At 45.4% G+C, this 26,041-nt stretch overlaps 1 protein-coding gene and 1 long non-coding RNA gene across 3 annotated transcripts; one reads left to right on the top strand and one right to left on the bottom strand.

Moving 5' to 3' along the window:
* Nucleotides 1-3,888: 3,888 nt before the first annotated feature.
* On the bottom strand, nucleotides 3,889-21,551 carry TBC1D20 (TBC1 domain family member 20). Of its 2 annotated transcripts, none has more exons than XM_030830989.3 (8): nucleotides 21,348-21,551; nucleotides 14,771-14,956; nucleotides 11,327-11,407; nucleotides 8,831-9,017; nucleotides 8,549-8,650; nucleotides 7,467-7,608; nucleotides 6,450-6,637; nucleotides 3,889-6,187 (listed from the first exon to the last, which is right to left on the bottom strand). In XM_030830989.3, exons 1-8 carry the CDS (start codon nucleotides 21,415-21,417, stop codon nucleotides 5,932-5,934), a joined length of 1,212 nt encoding a protein of 403 aa, XP_030686849.1. In that variant the 5' UTR covers nucleotides 21,418-21,551; the 3' UTR covers nucleotides 3,889-5,931. The 2 variants fall into 2 exon arrangements, with proteins under 2 accessions (XP_030686849.1, XP_060141063.1); XM_060285080.2 differs by lacking the exon at nucleotides 21,348-21,551 and adding an exon at nucleotides 21,157-21,271.
* LOC115839373 (uncharacterized) lies at nucleotides 21,371-23,137 on the top strand. Its single transcript, XR_004034040.2, has 3 exons — nucleotides 21,371-21,513; nucleotides 21,948-22,058; nucleotides 22,876-23,137. It is a non-coding gene; the product is annotated as an uncharacterized lncRNA (long non-coding RNA).
* Nucleotides 23,138-26,041: the final 2,904 nt, after the last annotated feature.

The following is a 26,041-nucleotide window of genomic DNA, read 5'->3' as shown; positions in this document are numbered from 1 at the left end:
GAGATATTTCAGGAAGAGGTGAACCTGCAGTTGCGGGTGAGATTGTGATCCTAATTTTTAACATCTCAGACAAGATGGCACAGTATTGGTCCAGTGCTGTTTACTATGCCCACTCCGCTGGTCAGAGATTAAAAAAACACGGTTCTGGGCATCCATTCTGTTTTTACCTCATCCTCTGACCCCTCCAACACCCCTCCCACCCCCCACTTTGAAGGCCAGCACACTGTCTGAGCCGGGATGTGGACCATCATTACAACAGGCGGAGGGCGTCTCTGCGACTCAAGGTGTGGACTCCAGGTTCCAGGAGTTGGGGCATGTCATTGGGGCGGGGCGGAAAGGGCTTATTCTAGACCCTGGAAAGGCACCCTGTCGTTGGGTGCCAAGGCTCAAGAGTTGACCCCAGGCTCTGTGAGCAGAGTGGTGAGAGAACGTGAGTGCCTGCCTGCTCTGCATTGGCTGATGAGGGGCACCCCCGCCCCGGGAGCAGGAAAGTCAGGCAGAGCCACGACTGGAGGAAACGGCAAGCTGAGCAGAGCTGCCAGAGCTGTGATGCAGGAGAGCGCGGGGCCCAGGTCAGGGCTAACCGCTTGCTCTCACCGGCTCCTCCCTCCTCCCTCTCCTGCCAGGGCCTGTAGGGGAAGAAAGCAGACCATTCTTTTGGTGCACAGGTATAAACCAGCAAGCCACAGTATTGTTTTAGAAATTTGAATTGGTTGTATTTTTAAATTGGAGATGCTACATTAAAATCTAGATGCCCAAGTTCTCTTGCAAAAGTCGAAGCTTGGTAATCCTGGCTTCTCATTTCCACATGGCAGGTCCAGGGTCACGTGATGTTCCTGATCTAGTTCACCACAGTCCTCGTCACCCCCAGCTCTCCTCACACGGCCTTTCCTGTGCCCTTGCACCATTCTTTCTCCCATGAGTACTAAGAAGTGTTGAGACATTTCTTTACCCATGGCTGTATCAACTGAGGCTGGCAGAGGGGGGGGACCACATGGGCTGCGTGTGTCTTTCACTTGGCCCACTCCATCCTACACCAAGGCGGGCATCGAGTTTATGTCTGCTGCAGCCAAATGGGTCAGGAGGGCAAATGGAGGGGTGCAGGGCTGTCCCGGGGTTCTAACCTTCAGCGCCATACTTCACATGCCAGTGGGTGAAGGATCTAAGATGGGCAGGCTCACAAGTGCTCCCTACTGCAGGGTCAAGTGGAGGTGCCTCCCCCTCCCAAGGGGTCACCCCAAACTGGGCCCCAGCACCAACTCTCCAGGGCGGACTTGAAACCAAACCCCACAGGCTCTGGACTCAGACCATCTACCTGAGGAAGCAGCCGGAGGTCCCAAATGTGCTTGTGTGACACAATCTTTTTCTCCAGGGATGGGGAAGGCAAGGGGAAGCACGTTGCTCAGATAAAGAGCAGCTGCTAATGTGGGCAGGAAGCGGTGGATGGGCCCCACAGCCCATGCCAGAGTAACATGTGTCTTCTAGTGTCCGGGGCTGCCGTGAAAGCCACTCACTTAAAAAGCAGGAAGCTGGAGGCAAGCCCACAGCCTTGCCAGCTCACAAAAGCTGCTCGGCAGGGCTTCCCTGGTGGCGCAGTGCTTGAGAGTCCGCCTGCCGATGCAGGGGACACGGGTTTGTGCCCCGGTCCGGGAGGATCCCACATGCCGCAGAGCGGCTGGGCCCGTGAGCCATGGCCGCTGAGCCTGCGCGTCCGGAGCCTGTGCTCCGCAGCAAGAGAGGCCACAACAGTGAGAGGCCCGCGTACCGCAAAAAAAAAAAAAAAAAAAAAAAGCTGCTTGGCAAATTCCAACCAAATGTAAATCTGCAGAAAAGACAACTAGCAAGTAAAGGGCCTTTGTGAGGAAAAGGCAGCAGGGAGTCACCAGCAGCAAAAGGAAGAAAGCAAGCAGGCTGAGCCTCAGGCCCCATCATCCTTTAGTTGGATTTGGCAAAAGCCTCTGGCCTATTCTTCCTTTCAGTCACCACTTAATCCGGGGATGAGCTCCCCGGGCCCAAGTGCAGGGCTGGCTTAAGGCATTTATTGATCCATTAATGTTCACTGAAATGGAATCAAAACACTTGCACAACTTCAGTTTGTAAAGCATTTTCACAAACATCAGTTCATTAAAGCGTCCATGTGGGATGGGACCATCCCTATTTTACTGTCATTGACAGTGAGTTCTAGAGATGTAGTGACTTGAAGAAGCTCATATAACCAGGAAGGAACACACTTGCCATCATGTCACCAGGAACTCTCTCCAAACCCAGTTTTGGTCATGGCCCATCCTCATCCCCCAAATTGCCTACAGAGAGTCCCAACTCCCTTCCACAGAGCTCAAAGCTCTCCCTGGCCTGACCCCCAAGTACCCTTCCATTGCCATTGCCCACTCCATCTTTCTACAAAACACCCACACTTGTTATTCAGCTTTTTTTTTTTTTTTTTTTTTTTTGAGGTACGCGGGCCTCTCACTGTTGTGGCCTCTTCCGTTGCGGAGCACAGGCTCTGGACGTGCAGGCTCAGCGGCCATGGCTCATGGGCCCAGCCGCTCTGCAGCACACGGGATCCTCCCAGACCGGGGCACGAACCCGTGTCCCCTGCATCAGCAGGCAGACCCCCAACCACCGCGCCACCAGGGAAGCCCTTCAGCTATTATTTTTACACTAATTTCCCCTCAGCCTTGCGTGTTGTGCAGTATTTTCTGACACCACTTCTCTGATTTCCAACACCAACTGAGTGTCCAACAATTCAATTCAGTTCTGACACTAACTACCTGGAATTAGCATCTGATGCCACAAGTTAAAGGGCTCAGTCTCACAAGACTGTCCCACTTCAGACCCAGCTGCAAATGCGGTGCCCAGACTACTCACACTTCTGCCTGGCCAACTACAAGTTCAGTGGTTTCTACAAAACCCTCTCAGTTTCAGTAATTTGCTATAAGTACTGACAGAACTCAAGAGAACACTTTACTTACATGTACTGATTTATTATAAAGGACACAACTCAGGAACAGCCAAATAAAAGAGATGAATAGGGCAAGGAACGGGGGGGAAGAGGGTGCAGTGTTCCCAAGCCCTCTCGGGCCATGCCACCCTCCCAGCACCTTGATGTGTGTGCCAACCCAGCGGCTCTCCCGATCTCTGAATCAAGAGTTTTTGCAGTGCTCTATGTCCAGCCTCCCCTCCCCTCCCAGGAGGTCAGTGGTGGGGCTCAAAGTTCTCACGCTCTAATCACTTGGTCTTTCCGGTGACCTGTGCCATCCAGGGGTCCCACCTTAAGTCACTTCATTAGCATAAACTCAGGTGGGATCAAAAGGAAATCATTATGAACAAAAGACAATCCTATCACTCAGAAAATTCTAAGGGTTTCAGGGGAAGGGAAGTGGGGACAAAACCCAAATATTTATTTCACCACACATACCCTTCCTTCAGTTTTCTATTTATCAAAATTCTCTTTACATTCAATCAACTATGAAACTGCCACTGAAAACCAATTGCTCCTTCAATGCAGTTCTCTGGTGAGGTCCCAGAGGCAGGGCGGTGTCCTGGCCAGCCCTGTGTCCTCCACAAGTCAAATCAAAGGACAGCATGGGCAGCTGGCCTACGGTGATGGGACACGGTCGGGGAGCTGAGTGATGCCTGCTCAGCCTTCAGCCCCCTTACGTCTCCCCTCTGGGCCAAGGAAACAGTGGACCCAGGCAACGTGGGTTCTTGCCTCGGGAAAAACAGAAACAGGACTGCAGGTACTGTCCAAGCTCTCTGGGCAAGTCAAGGCCAACCAGGAGTCCACAGATACAGCACATCTCCAGGTCAGGGGTGGAAGGGAGGGAGCATCAAGGCCAGATGTCTAAAGCTAAAGCCACTCCAACAAGGAAAGAATGACAGAAGCGATTAGTAGCCACATATGGCTATTTATTTCATACAGGGCTCTGTACAAAATATTTACACATATTCCTTACAGAATAGTAAACCACTTGAAGGTAAAAAGACAATGCTTTCTTCTCATTGGCAGGGGATAATCCTGATGTCAGAAAAGCTATAAAACAAATGAACTTCCTCCTTCCTAGGCCACAACAAAAGTCAATGCCACCTGCTTCCTGGGATCCAAAAAGCCATGGCCTTGGGACCCTGATCACATGCACCTCCCTTCCTCTTCCCCATCAATTCCTTCAGTATTTACAGACACGCCCAAGGGCCTGTGGCAGGAGGGGCCGATGCTGCCCATTTGGAAAGATGACAAGAGGACAAATTTGTTGCGGGAGAAGGCTGGGAACTTCTGTCACGTCATCTGGATCCTGGAAGAATTTCCTTTGTCTTGATAAATCTACCACTTTCTAGACTCATCCATCCACATCACGCTAACCCCAGGTGGGACTCCTGCTATGGAGAATGACCTGCCACTTTGAGCTTGTTTTGGTTGTAAAGTGCTTAGTGTAACTCGGTGTGGACAGATGCCTCTCCTAACCACTCTGCACACCGTGGGCATATGGGGAGGACGTGGAGGTCTGGGTGTGGTGGGGTGGAGTGCTTCTGGCATGTTTACTTTAAGAAAACACCTGCCAAGAGAGAACAGTGCCTGCAACAGACCAGGAAAATAAAAATACATGGCTGCTTCACACTATACACCCCAGTTCTTCAGAGCAGCAAAAGGCACTTTTTTTCAAGCCACAGTTAATCTAAAACAAACCTGGCTTCGCTTATAGGAAAAGCTGTACCAGAGGAAGTGAATATCCATCTTGTCCTTAAGACCTGGAGAGTCCTTAGGAAGCCTCGGTCTGGCTGTCCCAGGCTCCCGCCACACGCTTCAGGATGCGGTTTGTCCCCTTCTGGGTGCGGACGAGTTCCCAGTGACATTTCCTACCAGGAAGGAGAGACCAGCAGCTGAGGAGATAAGTTAAACCCACAAAACAAAGCCAAGGTTGTGAGTGGATGCCTATTTGGGAGTAGAAGGGTGACTGGAGGAAAACAGGAGGGAAGGAAGGGAAGCTGGAGAAGAAGAGGGCACGATGGAAGTGTGGGGCTGCTTACAAACAGCAACTCTGACTAAAGTGAAACGTTAAATATCTAGTGGAAAGGAAACTTCAGGGTTTTAGAAGCTCATCCTTCTGACGAGAACGATTTTTTTTTCCATGAAGGAACTATTACTTTAAAAGTGCGGGTACTTTACATGTTGGGTGTGTGTAATTCTAAAAATAGTAGTAAAAGTGTCTTTTATATGCATTGTCATGTGGCTTGTGGAAGAGAATAAGGAGAAAAAAAAAAAAAAGGCAGGCAAAAACCAGCCTATGTCTGCGCCCTAAAACGTAACATTCCTTCCTGTTTGACTGGAAATGCCCAAGTGATTTCTAGCCTGAAAATAGGTAGGATTTACCTAGTAACCTAGTTCACATGTGTCTCTTAGATTTCTGACCAGCTAATGGAGCTGTTCTTAAAAGGGGGCCAATCTTGCTCCCAGGCTGGCCTTCTCTGCCCCTTCGCCTTCATTCCAAGGTCTGACTTCTTTAGCAGCAGCTCCGTCCTTCTTTGTCTGGCTGAAGCAGTCAGAACGGGAGGAGCTGCCAGGAGGGCATTCAGTGGTCCAGCTTACTACGAGCAGCCAAGATGCTCCCCAGTGACCAGGCCCAGCGGGTTCCTAAGGCAGCCGGGAGCTGCAGAAACCCACTTCCCTCAACACAAGAGGAGGCAGCAGAGAGCCCACTCAGAAGCCCACTGTGAGGCAGAAAGAGTTCTGTGCTCAGGACCCGAGTGCCCAGCGTCACGCAGGCTCTGCTACTGGCCTCTGAGGCAAAGGCATCCACGGACGGGGGGAAGGGTGCAGAAATAGAAAACCCTCGACAGAAACCCTTTTAATAAAGGAAATTCCACTCCCTCCCAATCTGTCCATGGAAGGGTGAGACCTTGATGTCATGTAAGAGGAAGTGTTTTCTCAGGCATTTAGGGAAACAGCTGCAGCTGAAACTTTGGGGCCCACTCCAGGGCACTTTTCACCACAGCCAGAGCGGCTGCTCCAAGTGCCACCGTCAGTCCCATCACTGCCAGCTTCACAAAGCGGTTGGTCCTTGGTTTGGTCAGGACATCTTTTGTTCGCTCCTCAGGCCGCAGAAGTCCCCGAAACCGCTGCCGCAGTACCATGTCAGGCCTCTGCTGGGCTGATGCCAGCTCAAAGTCTTTGAAGGTAGAGGCTGCCGTTCTGCAGAGGAGAAGGAGACAGAAGGGAATGGGATGAGAGAAGGAGGGAAAAAACTAGATTAAATAGGCTGAGGGCAGAGACATCCATTGCTCAGAAAACTCTTCTTATAAAGACCCATGAAGTCTCAAGTGGGGATTCCACTAGCATAAGCATAGGTCTCTGGAAACACCACTCCCAGCCCCGTCCCCACCAGACACAGTCTTCCATCATTTCTGCTCACTAATGAACACCCCTGTTCAACCGGTGCCGTGGCCCCACTCACTTCTCAGCTTGCTGTTGGGCAGCTGCCTCCCGAGCAAGTTCGGACGGGGGGAACTGAACAAAGAGGTCTCCTGCTCTACTGATCAGTGTCTCATAGGGCAGGTCCTGAGGGATCTGGGACAACAGGTGGTGGACTGAGGCCATGTCGCAGTCACAATCCAGGACTTCCTGCTCTCGATACAACACGATCTGTGGGGAGCAAGGCCTTGCATCAGAGACCAGAACATACAGGGCCTTGGCCACTTCATTTCATTCTCCTTAGAGGTGAATTTCAATTGGTACCAAACAGGGCTCACCCCAAAGGTTCAGCAAATTCTTGTATTCATCTAGGAAATAATGATGTACACATCTGAGCACTTTTCCCACTGGGAAAACCCTTCCTGCTGAGGCAAACTTCCACCCCATAACGTGAAAGGCTGACCAATTAAATGAAGGAGGTTCTTTTAGGAGGAAGGAAAGAAGAAGGATTACTGGAGATTCCTAGCTCCAGCACAGAAGAAATGGTTCAAAACAGCAGAAAGAATGGTCTTGCTCTCTTTAAAGGACAATGAAGAGTGCTGTGAGTGCCCACCTCCACCCTCACGCCGGATGGTTCAGGCCCCTCTGATAACCAGGGCCCCTCAACCCCGACTAAAAGCCATCTCAACTATCTATCATAATGCCACACTTCTGCTTTTCTTAAACCCGGAGTTGGGGTTGTACGAGCTCCAGGAGTTGTCAACAGAAACCCTGATAATTCACAATGCACACGAGCATTTTAAAGGTTCAGAAGAATCAAGCAGTAAACAAATCTAACAATTCTGTTTAACTAGCAGTTCCCAAACTTACTGTTACACAGAACATTTTTTTCTCCCATGACTCTCCCATTAACACTCCACAGAACAGTGTCCAGAGACGCCAGCCTGGGGAAGTGCTGTCTTTGGCATCTTTCCATAATCACCAGGTTTCCCTTTAGGGAACACGATCACGCTGGATTTGAGGATGCACACCAAGCTGCTGGCTCATGGTCTATACCTACCACAGCTGCAAAGTAAATGGGCATCAGTGGGTGGCAGGCCAGGAAGAAGTCGTATAACCGCACGACGTGCCTGAAGTCAGACAGGACGTGCCCAAACCAGGTGATGAGCCAGCTGAGCGCAAAGATGGTCCCCACCTCGGCACTAGGAGCAAGGAAGTCCAGATGTTAGGTTCCCTGCTGAGTCATCCCTTCCCCCTCCCTGGGCCTTCTTTGTCCTCAGTGCTGTGTGAAGAAAGCATTTGAGAAACATGCTTTTTGGAAAATTCAGCCACCTACAAATTCAGCATCTTCTCCTCACAACACAGAAAGTCCTTACAATATACCCAACATCATGACACTAATACCACAATAGGGTCCTGGTGGCCTTATCTCCCTGGGTGCTCTCCTAATGGCCAACAAACGTCAACTAAAGCAACAAGAATTAGCTGTTTTCAGAGAACTACACCACCATTTTCCTTCTGAGAAAGTCCATGCTTTGGGGGGGCACAGGCACATATTCTCAGGCTTGAAAACACAACTGTATTAATTTTACAGTTAACATGAGGTGACTGAAACACCTTAAGACACAGCCTTTTTTTTTTTCTTTTTTAAAGAGAGGCAGGCATTGGCCAAGGACACATTTCCAACTAAACGGAAGAGAAAAATCATATGAGGACTGCAAAGCGTATTTCTTCCCCTTGGCATGTGGTGAATAAAACAACCCACAGACGGCCTTGTCTTTCTCACCTCTGGATCCTACAGAACTCTGAACTTCTGTTGCAGCAGTAACCTCAAAGTCTACCTTGGCGTACTTACCTTGTCCACCTGCCTCCACTAGAGGTAAGCTCCTCAAGGGCATGGGCTGTGACCTCTCTTATATCCCCCAAGAAGCACAGCACCCAAAGAGTGTTCCAAGACTGTGCACAGAACTGAATTATCCAGACTGCTGATGACTGGAAAGGACAACTCGGAAGAACGTAACACTACTCGACATAAGATGATGATGCAACTGAGCTACACTTGTGAAGAATAGACAAAGGCTAGGAGAAAGCCGAAGAGGGGTGTGTGTGTACGTACACACATAAATGTAGACACATATATACCTCTGCATGAAGTCATGGAGGTCTGGATTCACCTGGTCAATGATGGGCATCAGATAGTTTAATATATGCTTGGTGTTGTCCATTGTTGGATCCATGAAATCCCTAGAAGGAGATAATTCAATGAGCTTGGTCAGACCAAATACTGGGATCAGGGTTTGGGGGCAGTAAGGTGGAGTGGGGTTCAAACCACTGAAAACACTGACTAGGAAATGGGCTGAGGAGTTATCCCCAGGGGGACTTGAGGAGTGATACCCATCCTCTTATGCTGCTTTGTGCTGGTACCTGAGGTGATGGGTAGACAATTTTTCTACCAGGGATGTTGCCAGCTTCTCGCCTACCACCAGCAAAAATGTGACCACGATGTCGTGGTAGCCCTGGTAGTAGTGCAGCTGAGGGTTGCGCTCCAAGATGAGGAGGATGATGTCGATCAGTTCTTCCTGGAGCCCTTCTCTCTGTTCTTGTGGCATGCCTGGGGAGGGGAGGGCAGGGGAGATGCGCTTGAACATGGCAAGCAGTCTAGTAACACAGAGGTTAGGAAGACGGTCAGCAGTGGATTAGCAGAGAAAGTGTTTAATAAAAGAAAATTAATTACAACAATCTGGCAACACATTCAAGATACACACACTGTTGATACTGCCTGACATGTAGGAAAGAGCCACAGACTGGCTACCTTACAGTGGGGGAACCCAACCAACACCATCTTAAAACCCGGGTCACCACAGGTCATGCTACCAACAGTGTGAGTAGTGGACAGCACGTGCCTCCCGATGTGCTGCAGGGAAAACTCAGCACCACTTTGGTGGAATTCCTATCAAGAGTTCATCACCTGAACCTTAAAAGGAGGAAACACCAGATAAACCGAAACTGAGAGAGATTTTATAAAATAACTGGCCTGTCATAAAATACAAAGGGACTATTCCAGAATAAAGGAAGCTAAAGAGATATGAAGACTGAATGGAAAATGCATGAATTTGTATCTCCTTTTCCTATAAAGAACATTATTGGAATAAATGGTGAAATCTGAATAAAATCTGTATTAGCAGTAAATACTGTCAATGTGATACTGATTTTAAGTGTGATTATGTAATAAGAGCCGTGTTTTAAAAAAATATACCCTGAAATATTTAGGGATAAAGGGGCACCATGTGTGTAATTTATTCTTAATAGTTCAGAAAAAAATTTGCGTGTGTGTACCACAAAGGAGAGAGAGAAAGCAATACTAAGGTAAATATAGTAAAAGGTTGACATATAAGAAAATCTGTGTAAAAGCCACCTGGGGAATTCCTTGTCCTACTTTTGCAACTTTTCTGTAGGTATGAAATTATATAAAAACAAAAAATGTAAGAGATGCATGTTGCCCTCAGAAACAAACTAAATATCACAGGAAGTACTGATGTCCTTGATCCAAAGACGCAGCTGGAAACAGAAAAGGCTGTCTCGGGAGACCTTCTGGCGCGCGCGCCTAGTTCTGGCAGCGGTCAGTGTGGCTCCTCGGCTCATCTGGCTTTTAGTATAAAAATGCCAACCCTTGGCCTCATGACCTGTTTTAGAAGAACGGCACACAGCACAGCTTTCCTACACCATTAGGTTTTCCAGTCAAAAACAGATCTTACGAGAGAAAACAGCTAATACAAGAGCCCAGACTAAACCGAACAAAGGTTTTTAGGTGAGAGTGAAGCTCATCTCTTGCCCGTTTCTACCTACCCCTTCTCAAAAAGGCACACTCTAAAAGATAAAAAAGAACATGGAGTAAACCAACTACTATGGATAGGTAAAGTAATGAAAGTAGCGAGAGAAAAAAAGTAAACCTTATTTGAATTTTCAGTATAAAAGAGGTCAGCTAAGCTCAGAAGAACGTGAATGTAAAAAAATATGAAACCACATGGAAAGTTCAGCCTACAAGAATAATATCATAGACTGATGTCACATAAGTGGAAGAGGAATAAAGGGCTCAGAGGAAAAACAGGTTACCTAGGGAAAAATATGGAATGCATCTGTCTATGTGGTCTCCTCAAGACCAGCAGGATAGGAAAAGAGCCTTTCCAGGAACCAAGGGTGCAAGCAGGAAAGAGGCCCTTTAACAGACAAAATCCAATGCCAGAGCATGGGTTCTGAAGAGTGAGAAAATGGGTTTAGAGGTTCTTGTTCCCTCCAGCAATTCTCCTCTCTTCATGGACCTAAGGTGGAGTTGCCAAAGGAAGAGAAATAGATGAGGTTTGCTGGCCAGTTTCCTTCATTGTGAAACTGGAGACAATGGTTATTCTTCTCATTATTCCTGGGAATGGGGAGACAATTTTAGGAACAGACTCTTTAAACATGTAGTGATTGGCCTTCCTTCCAGTCCAAGGGCCCCAATATACGTATATGCAAGATACCGCTATGTATAAATGAAGATATTAATAGTTCTTGTTATAGTGACCACTTCCAAACCAATCGGCTCTTTAAAGCCAGACCGATGGCTCTAGCAATCCCTATAAAGTCTCCTCTAAGGCTCTGAAGGGGGAAAAACCCTCTTCTCTCATCTACCACCTCTAGGCCAAAAGACATTATTTTAGGCTCAGGCCTTCACAGTGCGGTTCTGAACTGACTGAGACAGTGAAAGAATGACGCGGCAGGTGAGGAGCACAATGGGTCCCTGAGGAGGTAGGGTCCTGCATGTGGTCACGCTCTGTGCTGGGATGGAAGCTTCCTGGGACAAGCAAGCACCAACACAAGAAAGTAAGTGCAACTGGGACAGAAGCCACCCCGCCACCCCCGACCCAGGAGAGCGCGTCTCACCAGGAGGGAACCTCCGTAAAGACCGCCTGACATCCAGGAGCACTTGTTGGTAGTCCTTGCTCATCTGTCGTAGGTCGTTCCCTATTGAAGGAAAAAGAACATGTTATTGCAAGAACGTCTGGGAAGCCACATCAGGAGCAAAACATCCTGGCATGACATAAAAGGCCTGAAAGACATACTCGGGCTTTTCTTGAAGGGGACATGACTCAAGATACAACATTTGGAGAGGAATCCCTGGTTTAGTTCCAAACACGCTGTTTCACGCAAGTCATGATGACCATAAGAGGAGGGAACACAGATTATCCAGGAGGCTACAGGGTGCAAAGAGCAGCAGAGGAGAAGTCAGGAGGCCAGGAGTTGCATGCAGGCTGCTACTGTGTGTCACCGGGAGTTGCTCTGAATTTCAAAGCCCACATCTGTACAATGGGGATTACTCCCTTCCGTGTGTACCTCTCAGATTACTGTAAGGATCAAATAAGATCATGAATGTGGAAACCACAGACCACTGGAAAAACTCTAACATCTGTAAAGTCTAGGGAACACTGAGCTGTTCAGAAAGGAGTATTAAGATAAACTCACATAAAAAAGAACCTAACCTCTCTTGACCCTGCAATTCTAAAACTAAGACACTGCAAGCAGGAGACAGTACTTGTGTTCAGTTGTTAAGCCCAACTGAAAGTAAGGAGGCAGTCTCTAGCTGTTATATATATAAAAGTGTACATTTCCTTCATAACCGAAATCAAAACTTACTAGAGGAGCCTGTACAATACTTCCGCATACACAGACTTCATCTTATAAAGATATGGGAAATCTGGAATCTGATGGAACACCATCTCAGGATTTAGAGTGTGAATACAGCAATGCCTTTTCCTTCCAACAAAAAGATCACTGCTCTGAGGCGGCCCGGTTCCAAAGATAATAACAAGGGGCAACTTAAAACATCTACTCAGGAGGCTTCCCTGGTGGCGCAGTGGTTGAGAGTCCGCCTGCCGATGCAGGGGACACGGGTTCGTGCCCTGGTCCAGGAGGATCCCACATGCCGCGGAGCAGCTGGGCCCGTGAGCCATGGCCACTGAGCCTGCGTGTCTGGAGCCTGTGCTCCAAAACGGGAGAGACCACAACAGTGAGAGGCCCGCATACCGCAAAAACAAAACAAAACAAAACAAAAAAACATCTACTCAGGGACTTCCCTGATGGTCCAGTGTTAAAGAATCCGCCTTCCAGTGCAGGGGATGTGGGTTTGATCCCTGGTCGGGGAACTAAGATCCCACATGCTGTGGGGCAACTAAGCCCACACGCTACAACTACCAAGCCCGCGTGCCTCAACTAGGGAGCCTGAGTGCCGCAAACTAGAGCCCTCACCCTCTGGAGCCCACGTACCACAACCAGAATGAGAAAACCTGTACGCCACAACTAGAGAGAAGGCTGCATGCTGAAACAGAGCCTGTGTGATGCAATGAAGAAGAAACCAGCGCTGCAACAAAAGATCCTGCGTGCTGCAACTAAGACTCGACGCAGCCATAAATAAATAAATTAATTTAAAAAACCCATAAAATAAATAGGTATACTAAAAAATAAAACAAAAATACCATCTACTCGGCTGTACCACAACACTGTGAACTTTTTTCAGCAGAGGCTGTTTTAATCATCTCTAGTACCTGGCTCACATTAGGAGCACAAATAGTACTTGCCAAATGAATAAAAGAATCCCCAGCACCTGGACTTTTGCCAAACATAGCAGGAAAGCAATAAATTTTTGTGGAGTGAATAAATGACAAAGTGGATTCACTGTTTTGCTGTACTTTCTTTTGTATTCTGCGGAAGTTTTTTTTTTTTTACTACACGGGCCTTGCAAATAAGTACAGTTGCCCCTCAGTATTCAAGGCGGATTGGTTCCAGGACCCCCAAGGATACCAAAATCCACAGATGCTCAAGTCCCATGTATTAAGTGGTCTAATATTTGCATATAACCCATGCACATCCTCCCATATACTTTTTAATTAATTTTTTTTTTTTTATTGGGGTATAGTTGTTTTACAACTCCCGTATATTTTAAATCAGCTCTAGATTACTTATAAAACCTAATACAGGACTTCCCTGGTGGCACAGTGGTTAAGAATCCGCCTACCAATGCAGGGGACATGGGTTTGATCCCTGGTCCAGGAAGATCCCACATGCCATGGAGCAACTAAGCCCGTGTGCCACAACTACTGAGCCTGTGCTCTAGAGCCCGCGAGCCACAACTACTGAGCCCATGCACCACAACTACTGAAGCCCACATGCCTAGAGCCCATTCTCCGCAACAAGAGAAGCCACTGCAATGAGAAGCATGCACACCATAGCAGAGTAGTCCCTGCTAGCAGCAACTAGAGAAAGCCCGTGCGGAGCAACAAAGAACCAACGTGGCCAAAAATAAATAAATTAAATATAAATAAATTAAAAAAAAAAACCTAATACAATGTAAATGCTATGTAAATAGTTGGAGAGCACAGCAAATTCAAGTTTTGCTTTTGGAAATTTCTGGAGGTTTTTTTTTTTTTTTTTTACAGAATATATTTGATCCATGGTTGGTTGAATCCTTGGACTTGGAGGGGCCAACTGTAACAGTTTTTCATAGAATTACAGAATTTTAGAATTCAAAATGGTCTTAGTATTTCCTCATAAAAAGTTTTTTTGTTTTTATAAGGACCGTAGAGGTATTACCTCTTCCTATAGCCCCACGTTTCTCAAAATGCAGTCCATGTGTGTCAGAATTAGGTGGGATTCTTGTTAAAATACATATTCCTACAACCCACTTCTAAGTGAATGTAAACTGGAATATACATTTTTGTTTGTTTGTTTCTTGGCCATGCCATGCAGCTTGTGGGATCTTAGTTCTCTGACCAGGGATCGAACCCGGGCCCTCGGCAGTGAAAGCATGGAGTCCTAACCACTGGACCACCAGGGAATTCCCAGAATATACATTTTTTTTTTTTTTTTTTTTTGCTGTATGCAGGCCTCTCACTGTTGTGGCCTCTTCCGTTGCAGAGCACAGGCTCCTGACGCGCGGGCTCAGTGGCCATGGCTCACGGGCCCAGCCGCTCCGCTGCATGTGGGATCTTCCCGGACCGGGGCCCGAACCCGTGTCCCCTGCATCGGCAGGCGGACTCTCAACCACTGTGCCACCAGGGAAGCCCCAGAATATACATTTTTAATAAACTCCCCTAACTAGCCAGTAATAGCTAGCTACCTACCTACCTAATAAAAACTCATTCCATTTTTTATTAAAATTCTACTTACCTGTTTGGTCTTATTTTCAGAGTAGGCTCAAGCATATCCTAAAATGCTTTAGGTGTTTACTCATCTACTCTTGGTTTGAAATGAGCATAAAAATCAAAGACCCTGGCATTCTTTTTCCCTGCCTCCTAGACAAGCTCCCCTTCACAGCACCTCACCCCTAATTACCTGATATAGGAGGTGGATCATTGGTGTTGACATTGAGGAGCTTGGGCCACACTTTCCGCCTGATCTCATCAGTCAGGAGCCCTCCTTCACTGATAGCCATACGTCTAAGGGCAGCCACATCAGTGGGATCACTGTTCAGAGCCTGGTAGATCTCTGCCACTTTCTTTTTCCTTTTGGCATTAAAGTCTGCAAAACAGAAGGGAAAAGGGCATTAGGCACATATTCAGCATTTGTACATTTTCTCTTCAGGGCTCAATCTCCTTGCTTGGTTTGAGGTAAGGTAGGTATATTTGAAGTCAATCTACCGATATTTCACTAGCACATAGTGTACAAAACACTAAGGAGATATGCCATATAAGTAACAAAAAAGGACATACAATTATAATAAATGCCCAGTACATTCAGATATATCTAACAGTTTTTCCTAATAGAATGACTGTGCTTTCTTAATGCTAAACTTCACAGAGCATACATCTCTCTCTCTCTTTTTAAAATAAATTTATTTATTTATTTTTGGCTGCGTTGGATCTTCGTTGCTGCCCACAGGTTTTCTCTAGTTGTGGAGAACGGGGGCTACTCTTCATTGCGGTGTGTGGGCTTCTCATTGCAGTGGCTTCTCTTGTTGCAGAGAATGGGCTCTGGCACGTGGGCTTCAGTAGTTGTGGCACATGGGCTCAGTAGTTGTGGCATACGGGCTTAGTTGCTCCACAGCATGCGGGATCTTCCCAGACCAGGGCTCGAACCCATGTCCCCTGCATTGGCAGGGGAATTCTTAACCACTGCGCTACCAGGGAAGTCCTCAATTTTACTTTTTTAAACAAAACCACACGTGGAAAAAGTCTCCGGTTACACACTAATACAACTGGTAAAACATCAGAATCACATGGAGATATTTTCAAAAGTAGAATGTCAAAGGGTATACTTGGGTCTCCAGTGTGGCTAGTGGTAACAGAGGCATGATACTGCATACAAAGCAACGGTTTCTCAAGAACCATATTAATTACTGATGATCAGGAAGTACTGTTTTAAGGATCTTATATCCTTATGTGGTAGTCTCTTATTTATACACAGGCATTTTGCTGTGTTTAAATTACTTTTTTAGGAGACTGGTCGAGAGTTTGTGGTTAATGTGCATCAAATTATAATGTTTCTATCTAAAATAATGGGGTAATAATAGGCTGTCAGAGTTTTCACCAGAATGGCTGAGTTTAGGAACAGCAAACACAAGAAAAGTTAAACTAGACAACACCAAAGAGATGTCACAAAGCAGTGCACTATAATTGCCCAAAAAAGGTATGTGCAGACACCAAGAGTTCAGACAGCTGTGGGTCAGGCTAATCTGAGAATGCATTACTGAAGAGTGCAATTTAAAAAGAAAGGGGAGGATTCTGAGAGGCTGGGAGGAGAGCTGAAGAAAGGCGTGGAGACAGAAGCACAGGCCCTTTCATTTAACAGTAAATGAACGCATTAAAAAATATTTATGGGGACTTCCCTGGTGGTCCAGTGGATAAGGCTCCATGCTCCCAATGCAGGGGGATGGGGTTCAATCCCTGGTCGGGGAACTAGATCCTGCACGCATGCTGCAACTAAGAGTCCTCACGCCACAACTAAGAAGCCCACATGATACAACTAAAAGAGCCCGCATGCCTCAACTAAAGATCCCGCATGCTGCAATGAAGATCCCGTGTGCTGTAACTAAGACCCAGAGCAGCCAAAATAAATAAACAAATAATTTTTAAAATAAAAATAATAAGTATTTATGTAGCATATACTAGGTACAGGGCACTGGAGTTAATGTAAAGTGGAAGATAACACTGGAAGGTAGGTTAGGCTTTAGAGAGGAATAACAGTGGAAGTAGGTTAGGCTTTAGAAGGGACTAACATCAGAAGGTAGATGTCTGTTTTAGAACAGACACTAAGCGGCTTTCCTCAGTACCGTTCTATTCTGAGGCAACAGTCTACAAATTGTTTCCATGATAACAAAACAAAAAACAAACAAACAAACAAACTGTTTCCATGATACAGCTGCACATTATTAACGCAAATGAAAGTTGGTACTAATGGCCCTGGTTACCTATCTATGAGAACTGTGACATAAACCATATAAACAGAGGCACCAACTGGTTTGGAGTTAACGTGCAATTGGAGGTGCAGACAGGACCAGGTGCTTTTTCACCCCGGCAAACCTGTTCTCCTGGCTAGACTGTTATTTTCCTTGGTGACCTAGTAGGGGACCATCTGTTCCAGTTTGTCTGAGAGATTTCTGGTTTACACCTATAGTCCTGGCATAACTGTTCATAGCAAACTCTTCTTCCCATCCACACTCTCAAAAATGTCCCAGGTTGGATGCTAAATTAAATGGTTACTCTACCTAGAAATCATGAAAAATCAAGTCTCAATTTCCTGTCAGCACAGCACCTAACTAGTCAAATGTTTATTTACAAAGTGCTTCAAGTTCTTGGCTTGGGCGTGTCTTACCATCCATCCATCTGTCCATTGATCTATCCATTCATCAGTCGATCATTTAATGAGCAACTACTTGTAGTAAGCACCATACTGGGATAAAAACATGAATATGACTCTCTCCCAGCCCTTGAGAGGCTCACAGTAGGGAGCGACATAATTATTACACAAGATATAACAGAACCATGAAGAATCATGAAAACCCAGAGGAAAGAATAACTACTTCTGAGGCAATCAGGAAAGGCTTCACCAAGAATATATTGTGGTACCTCCTTAAAGAAAAGTTTGCACATGGAAGAGTGTGCTGAAGGGAGAGCATTCCAGAGAGTATGTGCAAAGACCTTGTCACATGAAAGAAACATCATGCCCTGAAAACAAAAATTCCAAGAGGCTGAAGTGTTAGGTAAAGGAAGAGAGGCTGGAAGGACTGCAGTAAATGCAGCTAATAGAAGAGTCTGGACTGGATTTATCCTCCACTGAAGGGGAAGACAGGGAGGGATTTTACTTTGGGTCAAAGGGCCATCCTTTGGAAGAGAAGGCTCTATGTTCCCAAAGAGGGATCACTGAGACACAGAAAACAGAAAAGACTTTATATAACAACATAGGCTGAGACAAAATATGTGCAGGAATTGAATTAATTTCCAACAAAGAAAAAAATCAGATATTAAAAAATTTTTTTAATTTAGAGTGCTCTTGTACTTTCCACACATCATAAATTAAGAACACTTAAATGGTAATACTAAATATTTACCGAGGCAGCTGACATTCAGAAACCTTGTTAACCTATTTTCTAAGAGTATGGAAAATTTTCCTCAAATTTTCAAGACATATATCCACCCTACCCCTCTTTCCACTTAAGCTATTCAGCGATCTGGGGGAAAAGGAAAATCACTGTTTATATCTTGGAGGAAATAAAACTGTTTGCAATCAGCTGGATTTCCAGTAGGTTTTGGTAAATAATATGCCAAAATTTTAACTAATTCTGAACCCAAACCACAGCTCCAATACTTATTTCTCTAAAAACTCTGTTTGGATTCTACTTAAATCCTGCATTTCAAAATTTACTGCTATCATCTTGATTCTGATGCTCTGTGGGAACTCAACACATACGCGCGGAACAGAACAAATAATTTAGCTTAGCTATTGTTCCTCTGGAAAAATTGGCCTATAGTAAATGGCATTATTTTCCCCATATTACTGTTAAGAATATCCACACCAGAAAACTCTACATAGATTTGTAGGCACTTTGACCTTTTTCTAAAGCTATTGGTGATTCCCAGAGTAGAATGCTGCTCAATTGTGGATTTTAGTAGCTGTCTGTTCAGACCCCAATATCGCCTTTCTCAATCCCATATTCTAGCAATTAAATGTTAGTGGCAGATGAAGAAGGCACTCCTACGTGTGCTACACCCACAAATATTTCATTGCACCTAACGTACATACAGGCTTTGACTGTGACATAAAAAGGGAGGAGAAAACAGCAAACTCAAGTGAGCTAGAGATGTATAAATTACATAGTGATGAATTCAACTGCTAGACTACACAATGAGGGAGAAGAGGTTCTGCAGAGTCTCAAATGCACAACTAATTTACACGTCATATCCTCTTCACCTCAGAAAGAGGAAAGTCAGAGCTATTCTTGGGATGCTTGGAAAAAGGTTAAATTAATGTCTAACTATTTTAAGATAAATTTTACATATGGATTTTGGGGTAGGACACATTGCTGGACTTGAGAATGCGATATTTGGGCTTGGGATAAAAGCCCACATTTTCAAATCCCCTTGAATCCTTTCTTCTCCAATTTTTTAATTGCTCCCCTTATAAGGGAGATGTATTATATATTCCAAAGCTGATATCTTCCAAATTTCTTTATAATAAAGGTCTTGGCTTTCGTAACCATGACAGAATGAAATGACTATTCTAGAGCCGGCTGCAAAATATAAGACGCTGCTATAAATAAATCCCTGCTGCCTGAAAAGTAATTCATTCAACAAAGGAAAAAGGAATGACATTGGTACTACTTGGCCTGCTCTCTATTAAAACGATCATTTAAATAAGGAGCACTGAAACAGTAGTTCTTAACAACTCAGATAAAGATGGCTGAGTCTGTTATTGTCTCAAACCTCTCCCTACTCTGGCTACGGAACTCAGGTAGAGATTTCTGCTTCCTTAGAGCAACAGGTATCTTCAAAAGCATCTGGCTTGGGGAACTTAATACACAGGAAAGGGCAATGGCTAAAAATGAGCACTAGCTATGCTTCCTCTAAAAGTTTTTCCATATCAGCAAAATACACATCAGTGACTTAGATCAGGTAAATGATCTACACGCTTAATAAGTGAATCTTATGTGCAAGAATAAAATTCCATAATGATTATTTGGTTTAAGTTTGCATGTCAAGAAAGCTTTACAGACTTTAAACAGAAGTTAAACTTAAATAGGCAGAGCTAGCCTTAATCAAAACCATGAAAGAGCAAGTCAGAAAGAGATCCTCCCAGACACCCCCTGCTCCACCCTTGAACTCCTGATGTTGACATTGGAAATTAACTTAAAAATTTATGCTTGAAAAAAAAATTTATGCCTGAACTTCATATCTGTACCAGAGAAATACAGTGGGAGAGGAAAACCTTATCTTATTCTGAGTAAGGTTCCTATTAAAAACAAAGTAAAAGAAACTCTGTTTTTGGAGGTACTAATTAGTTTCAACAAACAGTACCCAAATTATCAGAGATTCATTAACTACCTGAAAAATTAAGACATGCACATATGAAGAAAGACTACCCCCAAAATGGAGAAAAATATTCTAGACAGTAAACCAATCTAATCGTAACCTCTACAAAAGAGAGTTAATAGTATTAGTAACTTTGTCAATTCTCCTATGATTAAAAACAAAACAAAAACAAACAAGAAAAACAGAAAAACAAACTCCTCTCATCTCTAAATTCCTCCCACTTATCCAAAGAAGCAAAATCAAGCAAACAAGGATAAAGTCTCGCAACCTAGGCACAGCTGCACTACATCATGTCACAAGACCCATACCACTTGAGGCAATGACTATTATGCCATGAAGACAGATGTTATATAAACATCAGCAAAGGGTTACAAGGCCAAAGGGCCTAGAGGAGTAATACGAGGAATGAGCTCCATTTCCATGCAGCATTAGAATAGGAGAAAAGGGCAATAACAAAATGAACCCAGAGAAACAAAATGTGAAGAACCAGGTGCTTCATCAAAACGTGGGTTGAATATGTGGTTGGTTCTATTATGGGCACCACCCACCAGAAGATGGAAAAGTGGGAAAGTTACCTTAGTCTTCTCCATTTATTAACTGTATGTAAAAGATATTTGAAAACAGCGCACAACGAAACCATGATTTCATGGAAATTAGTATAAGACAGTATAAAAAAATAGAGAGACTCGTTTTTTACACAATTAAACATTAAAATAGGTGGCACAGGATGAGACAGTAGATTGGTAGTTGCCAGGAGCTGTGGAGAATGGGGCCTGGGGAATGATGGCCTTTCTTTTTGGCATTAGAAATGCTCTGGAATTAAGACAGTGCGATGGTTGCCCCACCTTGTAAAAATGTACTAAGAACCACTGAACTGTACACTTTAAAGAGTGAATTTCGAGGTAATTAAAAGAAATATGTGGTCCACGGTCACCGCGTCACTCCAGACTGCGACCGATGAATGAAGTTTGGGAAACCGGCCTGACCACTACTAGGAAGGCGGCCCCCGGAGCCTGCGGACGTGGCCGGACAGTCTCGGTCGGGGGCGAGGCTTGGCCTCGGTTCTCAGGGAGACCCAATTCTCCTCTCCAGATGCGACGAGGTGGGACGCGGGGCCCCCGCCCACCCCGTCCTTCCCACTGGGGGTGCGGGTCTGCAGCCAGGGTTCCTCCGGTCCCCTCAGCATCCGCTAACCCCCAATTCCAGGATCTCTTCCACTTCAGACGTGACCCGGGTCTTCAGCCTTTTCCTCTCTCGCACCTCGCGCGGTCGTCCCGGGTCCCCCGGCCCCCTCCTCCGGCAGCTGTCCCCTGACCCTAAGGCCGCCCCTGTCCCTCAGGCCGTCCTCGCAGGCCGCTTCCCGGCGCCCCGGCCGGCTTCCGTACCTGCCTTCCCCGCGCCGCCGTCCCAGCGGCTGGAGGTGGGGCCATCATCCTGCGCACTCCGGACGGCCATGTCCCGGGGGCCCGGGCCCGGGCCCGAGCCCCGGCTGGCGGCGGAGCCGACAGAAGACGAGGCAGCGACCGCGGGATCCAGCGCCGGCTCCGCAGGGTAAGCTCGGCTTGGTCAGCCCGCGGCGCGCAGGCGTCCCCGCGCGGGCTCCGCCCCGTGCCAGCACGTGACCCCGCTACGCCGGGCGGGCGGCGGCGGCGGCGGCGGCGGCGGGGGCAGCCGGCGGTCACCCGGGCCCGCGCGCAGGCGCCCTAAGCGGGGAGAGGAAGAGCGCGGGGAGCGCGCCTCGGAGAGTTAGTTGCAACTGAATTTGCAGAGCGTGGCACTCTTGAAGAAATGTGTTCAGGAGCAGATTTTATCATTTCTTTTGTTTCTCTTATCTGTAAAATGATACTGATGATAATAAAACTACTGAACTCACAAGAGTTCTTGGGAAGTGCTCAGAACACTACCAAGCATATAGTAAGTACTCCATAATTGTTCACTCTGTTTTTGCTTACCAAGAATTTTACCTGCTGTCTCATTCCCCACAGGTACTCCTGTCATCGTACTTGGTGACTTCAGGGTTTAGCAGAACCATCGCATACGGTTATGCAGATTGTGCACCGCACAATGCCAAAGACGCTGTTCACATAGACGGTTATGTAAGCAGTATTCCCTTTGAGTTATACAAAACTGGCCATTCATCCAAAAGGAGCGTCTGTCTTATCAGGTCGTTGACCGCCTCGTCTCCAATGACAGTCCTTTCTCTTCAATAGGCCACTCATTCCCTTGGTCACACCCCTATCGTTGTGGCCAGAAACTGCCCCACCTCTTAAATCTCCAGTGCTAGGCCTCCCTCACTGAAACTCCCCGTGATTCTGGTTGCTGGATGACCCCTACCATGACAATTCTTTATTCTGAGGCGTCTAGCACATGGAACCCATTACTCCGGGCCCGTCTTGGTTTCATTCAGGTTGCATGGTCCACCATCACATTTTAAGTCTTCTTTTATGTCCTCTGGGTAGCATTCATGAGCAGAAATTACTCTGAAGTTCATTTGATTTTTAAAACTAATACTCAATGTATTAAATTTAGAAATCCCCAAACCTTGTTTTTCCTTCAACTGACAAATTTTACAATTCCATTCATAAATCTAGTAAATTTTAACAATCACTTTGGTACTGTAACTGAGCAGGACCCTATGGGGCCTTCCCAGGACAGACTCCCCCACCATCCCCAACCCACCAACCATGTCCTCTGCCTGCCCCTTGTCTGTAGAAAAACTTTAGCCTCCTAGGCCTTCCTCAAGTTCCAAAAAACAAATTTAATCTGAGAAGTGAGAAAAATACAGAAAGAAAGGAAAACAGTCAAACGAGGCAAAATAATAATAGTTTAGCCATTGAACAAAGTCAAGGCCCTTTAGTTCCTCCTCAAGGGCTGTAGATAATATTGAGCCATATCCTTTGAGTTGTTTTGCAGATACTGAAACCCCCACGAGGTGGAAGAAGTTAACTGTATGCTGTCCATAGACCAGTTGGAACTAAAAGGTTGATGATGTTGACTCCCGATCATCTCACCACCAACCAATCAGAAGAATGTCCATGAGCTGATCAAGCACTGCACAACCCCCCTCCCTCACCCTGTCTTTAAAAACCTTTCCCTGAAACCCATCAGGGCATTTGTCTTTTAAGCACCAGCTGCCTGGATTCCTTGCTTGGCACCCTGCAATAAATGCTATACTTTCTTTCACCACAACTTGGTGTCAGTAGATTGGCTTTACTGTGCACGGGCAAGCAGACCCAAGTTTGGGTTGGTAACAGTACCATTAATAAACTTAGTCAATTAAGTTCCTTTGAACATTTGTAGTCAATTGATGTAGGTCAGTTGATGTAGGGAAGAGCATTCTAGTCTGAGAAAATAGCACAGGCACCATCTTGAAGCTAACAGAAAGCAAATCATAGTCTAGAAACTACAAGTGGTTTAGTGTTCTTATAGCACAGCATGAAAGACAAAGTGAACTTTGACACTAGTGAGGGCAGAGAAGTGTGCAGGGACAAGTTAGACAGAACCTCTTAAACCATATTCAAAGAGTTTGGACTGGATGGAGTCAGCAGGGTGAATTAACGAATTTTTTAGCATTGAATGTGGTCTTTGATGTCATCTAGATTAATCCTTATCTCCAATAAGAATCACCTCCACTTATCCATACAATGTTTATGGCCCAAACCAGTGCTAGGCTATGAGGTGGGCCGTAGAGTGACAAATGTTGAGTTGCTCAACTTCTAAAGGGGAAGAGACAAGTAACCAGGCAATTGCAAAGCCAAGTGAAAAGAGGTCAGACAGAGGCAACCTAGAAATCTGGGAGAACATGGAAAATCCCAGAAACCAAGAGATTCATGATTGAGTACAGGGCACAGGGGCATCTTAGGTCACTCTGGCAGGCAGGATTCTAAGATGGTCCCTAAGATTCCCACCCCATGGTATACGTGCCTAATTAATTCCCTCCCCTTGAGTGTGGGCAGGTCTTGTGACTATCACAGGATCTCAGTCTCATGATTCCAGTGATGTTATACGGCAAAGATGAAAGGATTCTGCAGAGGTAATGAAGGTCTCAAATCAGTTGACCCTGTAGTCAAAAGAAAGATTGGCCTGGGTGGACCTAATCGATCAAGTCCTTTGAACAGGGGTCCCCAACCCTCGGGCCACGGACGGGTACTGGTCCATGGCCTGTTAGGAAGCGGGCCGCACAGCAGGAGGTGATCAGTGGGTGAGCGAGCGAAGCTTCATCTGTATTTACAGCTGCTCCCGATCGCTCACATTACCGCCTGAGCTCTGCCTCCTGTCAGCATTATGGTGAGTTGTATAATTATTTTATTATTTCTATTATTACACTGTAATATATAAAGCGCACAATAAATTTAATGTGCTTGAATCATCCCCAAACCATCCCTCCCCACTGGTCCGTGGAAAAATTGTCTTCCATGAAACCGGTCCCTGGTGCCAAAAAGGTTGGGGACCGCTGCTTTAAAAGAAGGTGCAGGCCTTACCTGGAGAAATTCAAAGCAGCAGATATTCTCCTGTAGGCCTTTAATCAATTTGTGGTATTTTGTTAAACAGCAAGTGACGGGAAATTTTACACCCCCCACCCCCCAAAAAAAGCACAGGCAAAAAGATTTACTGGCTCAAGTAACTGAAAAGTTCTTGCCCTTCTGCGTCCCCTCTCTCTCTCTCAGCTGCCCATTTCTTCATGTTGACTGCATTCTCCCACAGGCCCTGGGTTCATGACTCTGGCAGCCCCAGCTCTCACATACTTTCTGCATCTGACCCTGTGAAATATAGCTGAATCGTCTTTGTCTCAGAATTTCCAAGAAAAGTCCCCAGACCCTGGGACTGAGAGTAGGCAAGAGGTGGAGATTAATTTGTGATTGCCCTAGGGTTTACAATACACATTTTAAATTAACCAATTTGCCTTCAAATATCCTGCTTTCATGGATAGTATAAAGACCTTACAACTGTAGATTCCCATTTCCTCCCTTCTGTTCTCCATGCTGTTGTCACATGCTTTGCTTCAATTCTGAAATCCTTCCTTCTCTTCCCCTTCTACCCGGAACCCCGCCTCACCTCACACTTGCAGACAACCGCTTAACTACATTCTGTCACTAGTTAGTTTGCATTATCTAGAATATTATATGGATGGAATGTATGTAGTCTTTTTTGTCTGGTATTCACTCAGCATAATTATTTTAAGATTGACCCATGTTGTTGCACTTATCAAGTTAATTACTTTTTATTGTTTAGTATTTCATCATATGGATATATCAATTCATTTATTCACATTTAAAAAATTTAACGTACACTATAAATACACAATTCATTGCTAGTTTTTTTGCTTTAGACCTGGGGCCAGCAAAGGATGACCCACATGCATGCCAAAACCAGCTCACTGACTGCTTTTGTATGGCCCCTGAGCTAAGAATGGCTTTTACAATTTTAAATTATTGGCAAAAAAATCAAAGTAGAATAATTTGCGGCACATAAAAATTATATGAAATCCAAATCTGAGTCCATAGTTTTACTGAAACACAACCATGCTCACTTACCTATTGTCTAAGACTGCTTTCATGCCACTAACAGTAGATGGCTTGCAAGAGATCATATAACCTGCAAAACCTAAACTATTTATCTGTTCCTTTACAGAAAGTTTGATGACCTCCTACTTTAGACTTCAATTATTTTTTTAAGGCAGTTAAATTTTTTAAAAAAATTTACTTTCATTTATTCCATTTCCAGTACTCTTAATTTCACTGTGTAGATGCAAGTTTCTGTCTGGCATCATATTCCGTCTGTCTGAAGAACTTCCTCTAATATTTAATATTCCTTTAATATGTCTTCTGGCAATATATTCCCTCAGTTTTTCTTTGAGAAAAAGCTTTATTTCTTCTTCATTTTGAGAGATATTTTCAGTGGGTATAGGATTCTAAATTGACTTTTGTTTTTCTTTCAGCACTAAAGTCACTCCATTGTCTTCTAGCTTGCATGGTCTCTGATAATTCTTAGCTTCCTCTGTAGGCAATGTCATTTTTTCCTCTGAGCTGCCTTTAAGATTTTTGTCTTCTGTTTTAGCATTTTGAATATGATATGCCTA

The sequence above is a fragment of the Globicephala melas genome, chromosome 15 (assembly GCF_963455315.2).
Source record: "Globicephala melas chromosome 15, mGloMel1.2, whole genome shotgun sequence".
Taxonomy (NCBI): domain Eukaryota; kingdom Metazoa; phylum Chordata; class Mammalia; order Artiodactyla; family Delphinidae; genus Globicephala; species Globicephala melas.
Note: the sequence above shows the minus strand (reverse complement) of the source record. Positions and strands in the feature narration are given on the sequence as shown.

Bases quoted from the DNA above. Each gene is read 5' to 3' on its own strand.
- TBC1D20 (XM_030830989.3), bottom strand. From the start codon at position 21,417: ATGGCCGTCCGGAGTGCGCAGGATGATGGCCCCACCTCCAGCCGCTGG. The intron at 9,018-11,326 runs GTGAGACGCGCT...TCCCCTCCCCAG, and splicing joins TTTACGGAGGTTCCCTCCTG to GCATGCCACAAGAACAGAGA. The intron at 8,651-8,830 runs GTACCAGCACAA...ATCTCCTTCTAG, and splicing joins TTGTCTACCCATCACCTCAG to GGATTTCATGGATCCAACAA.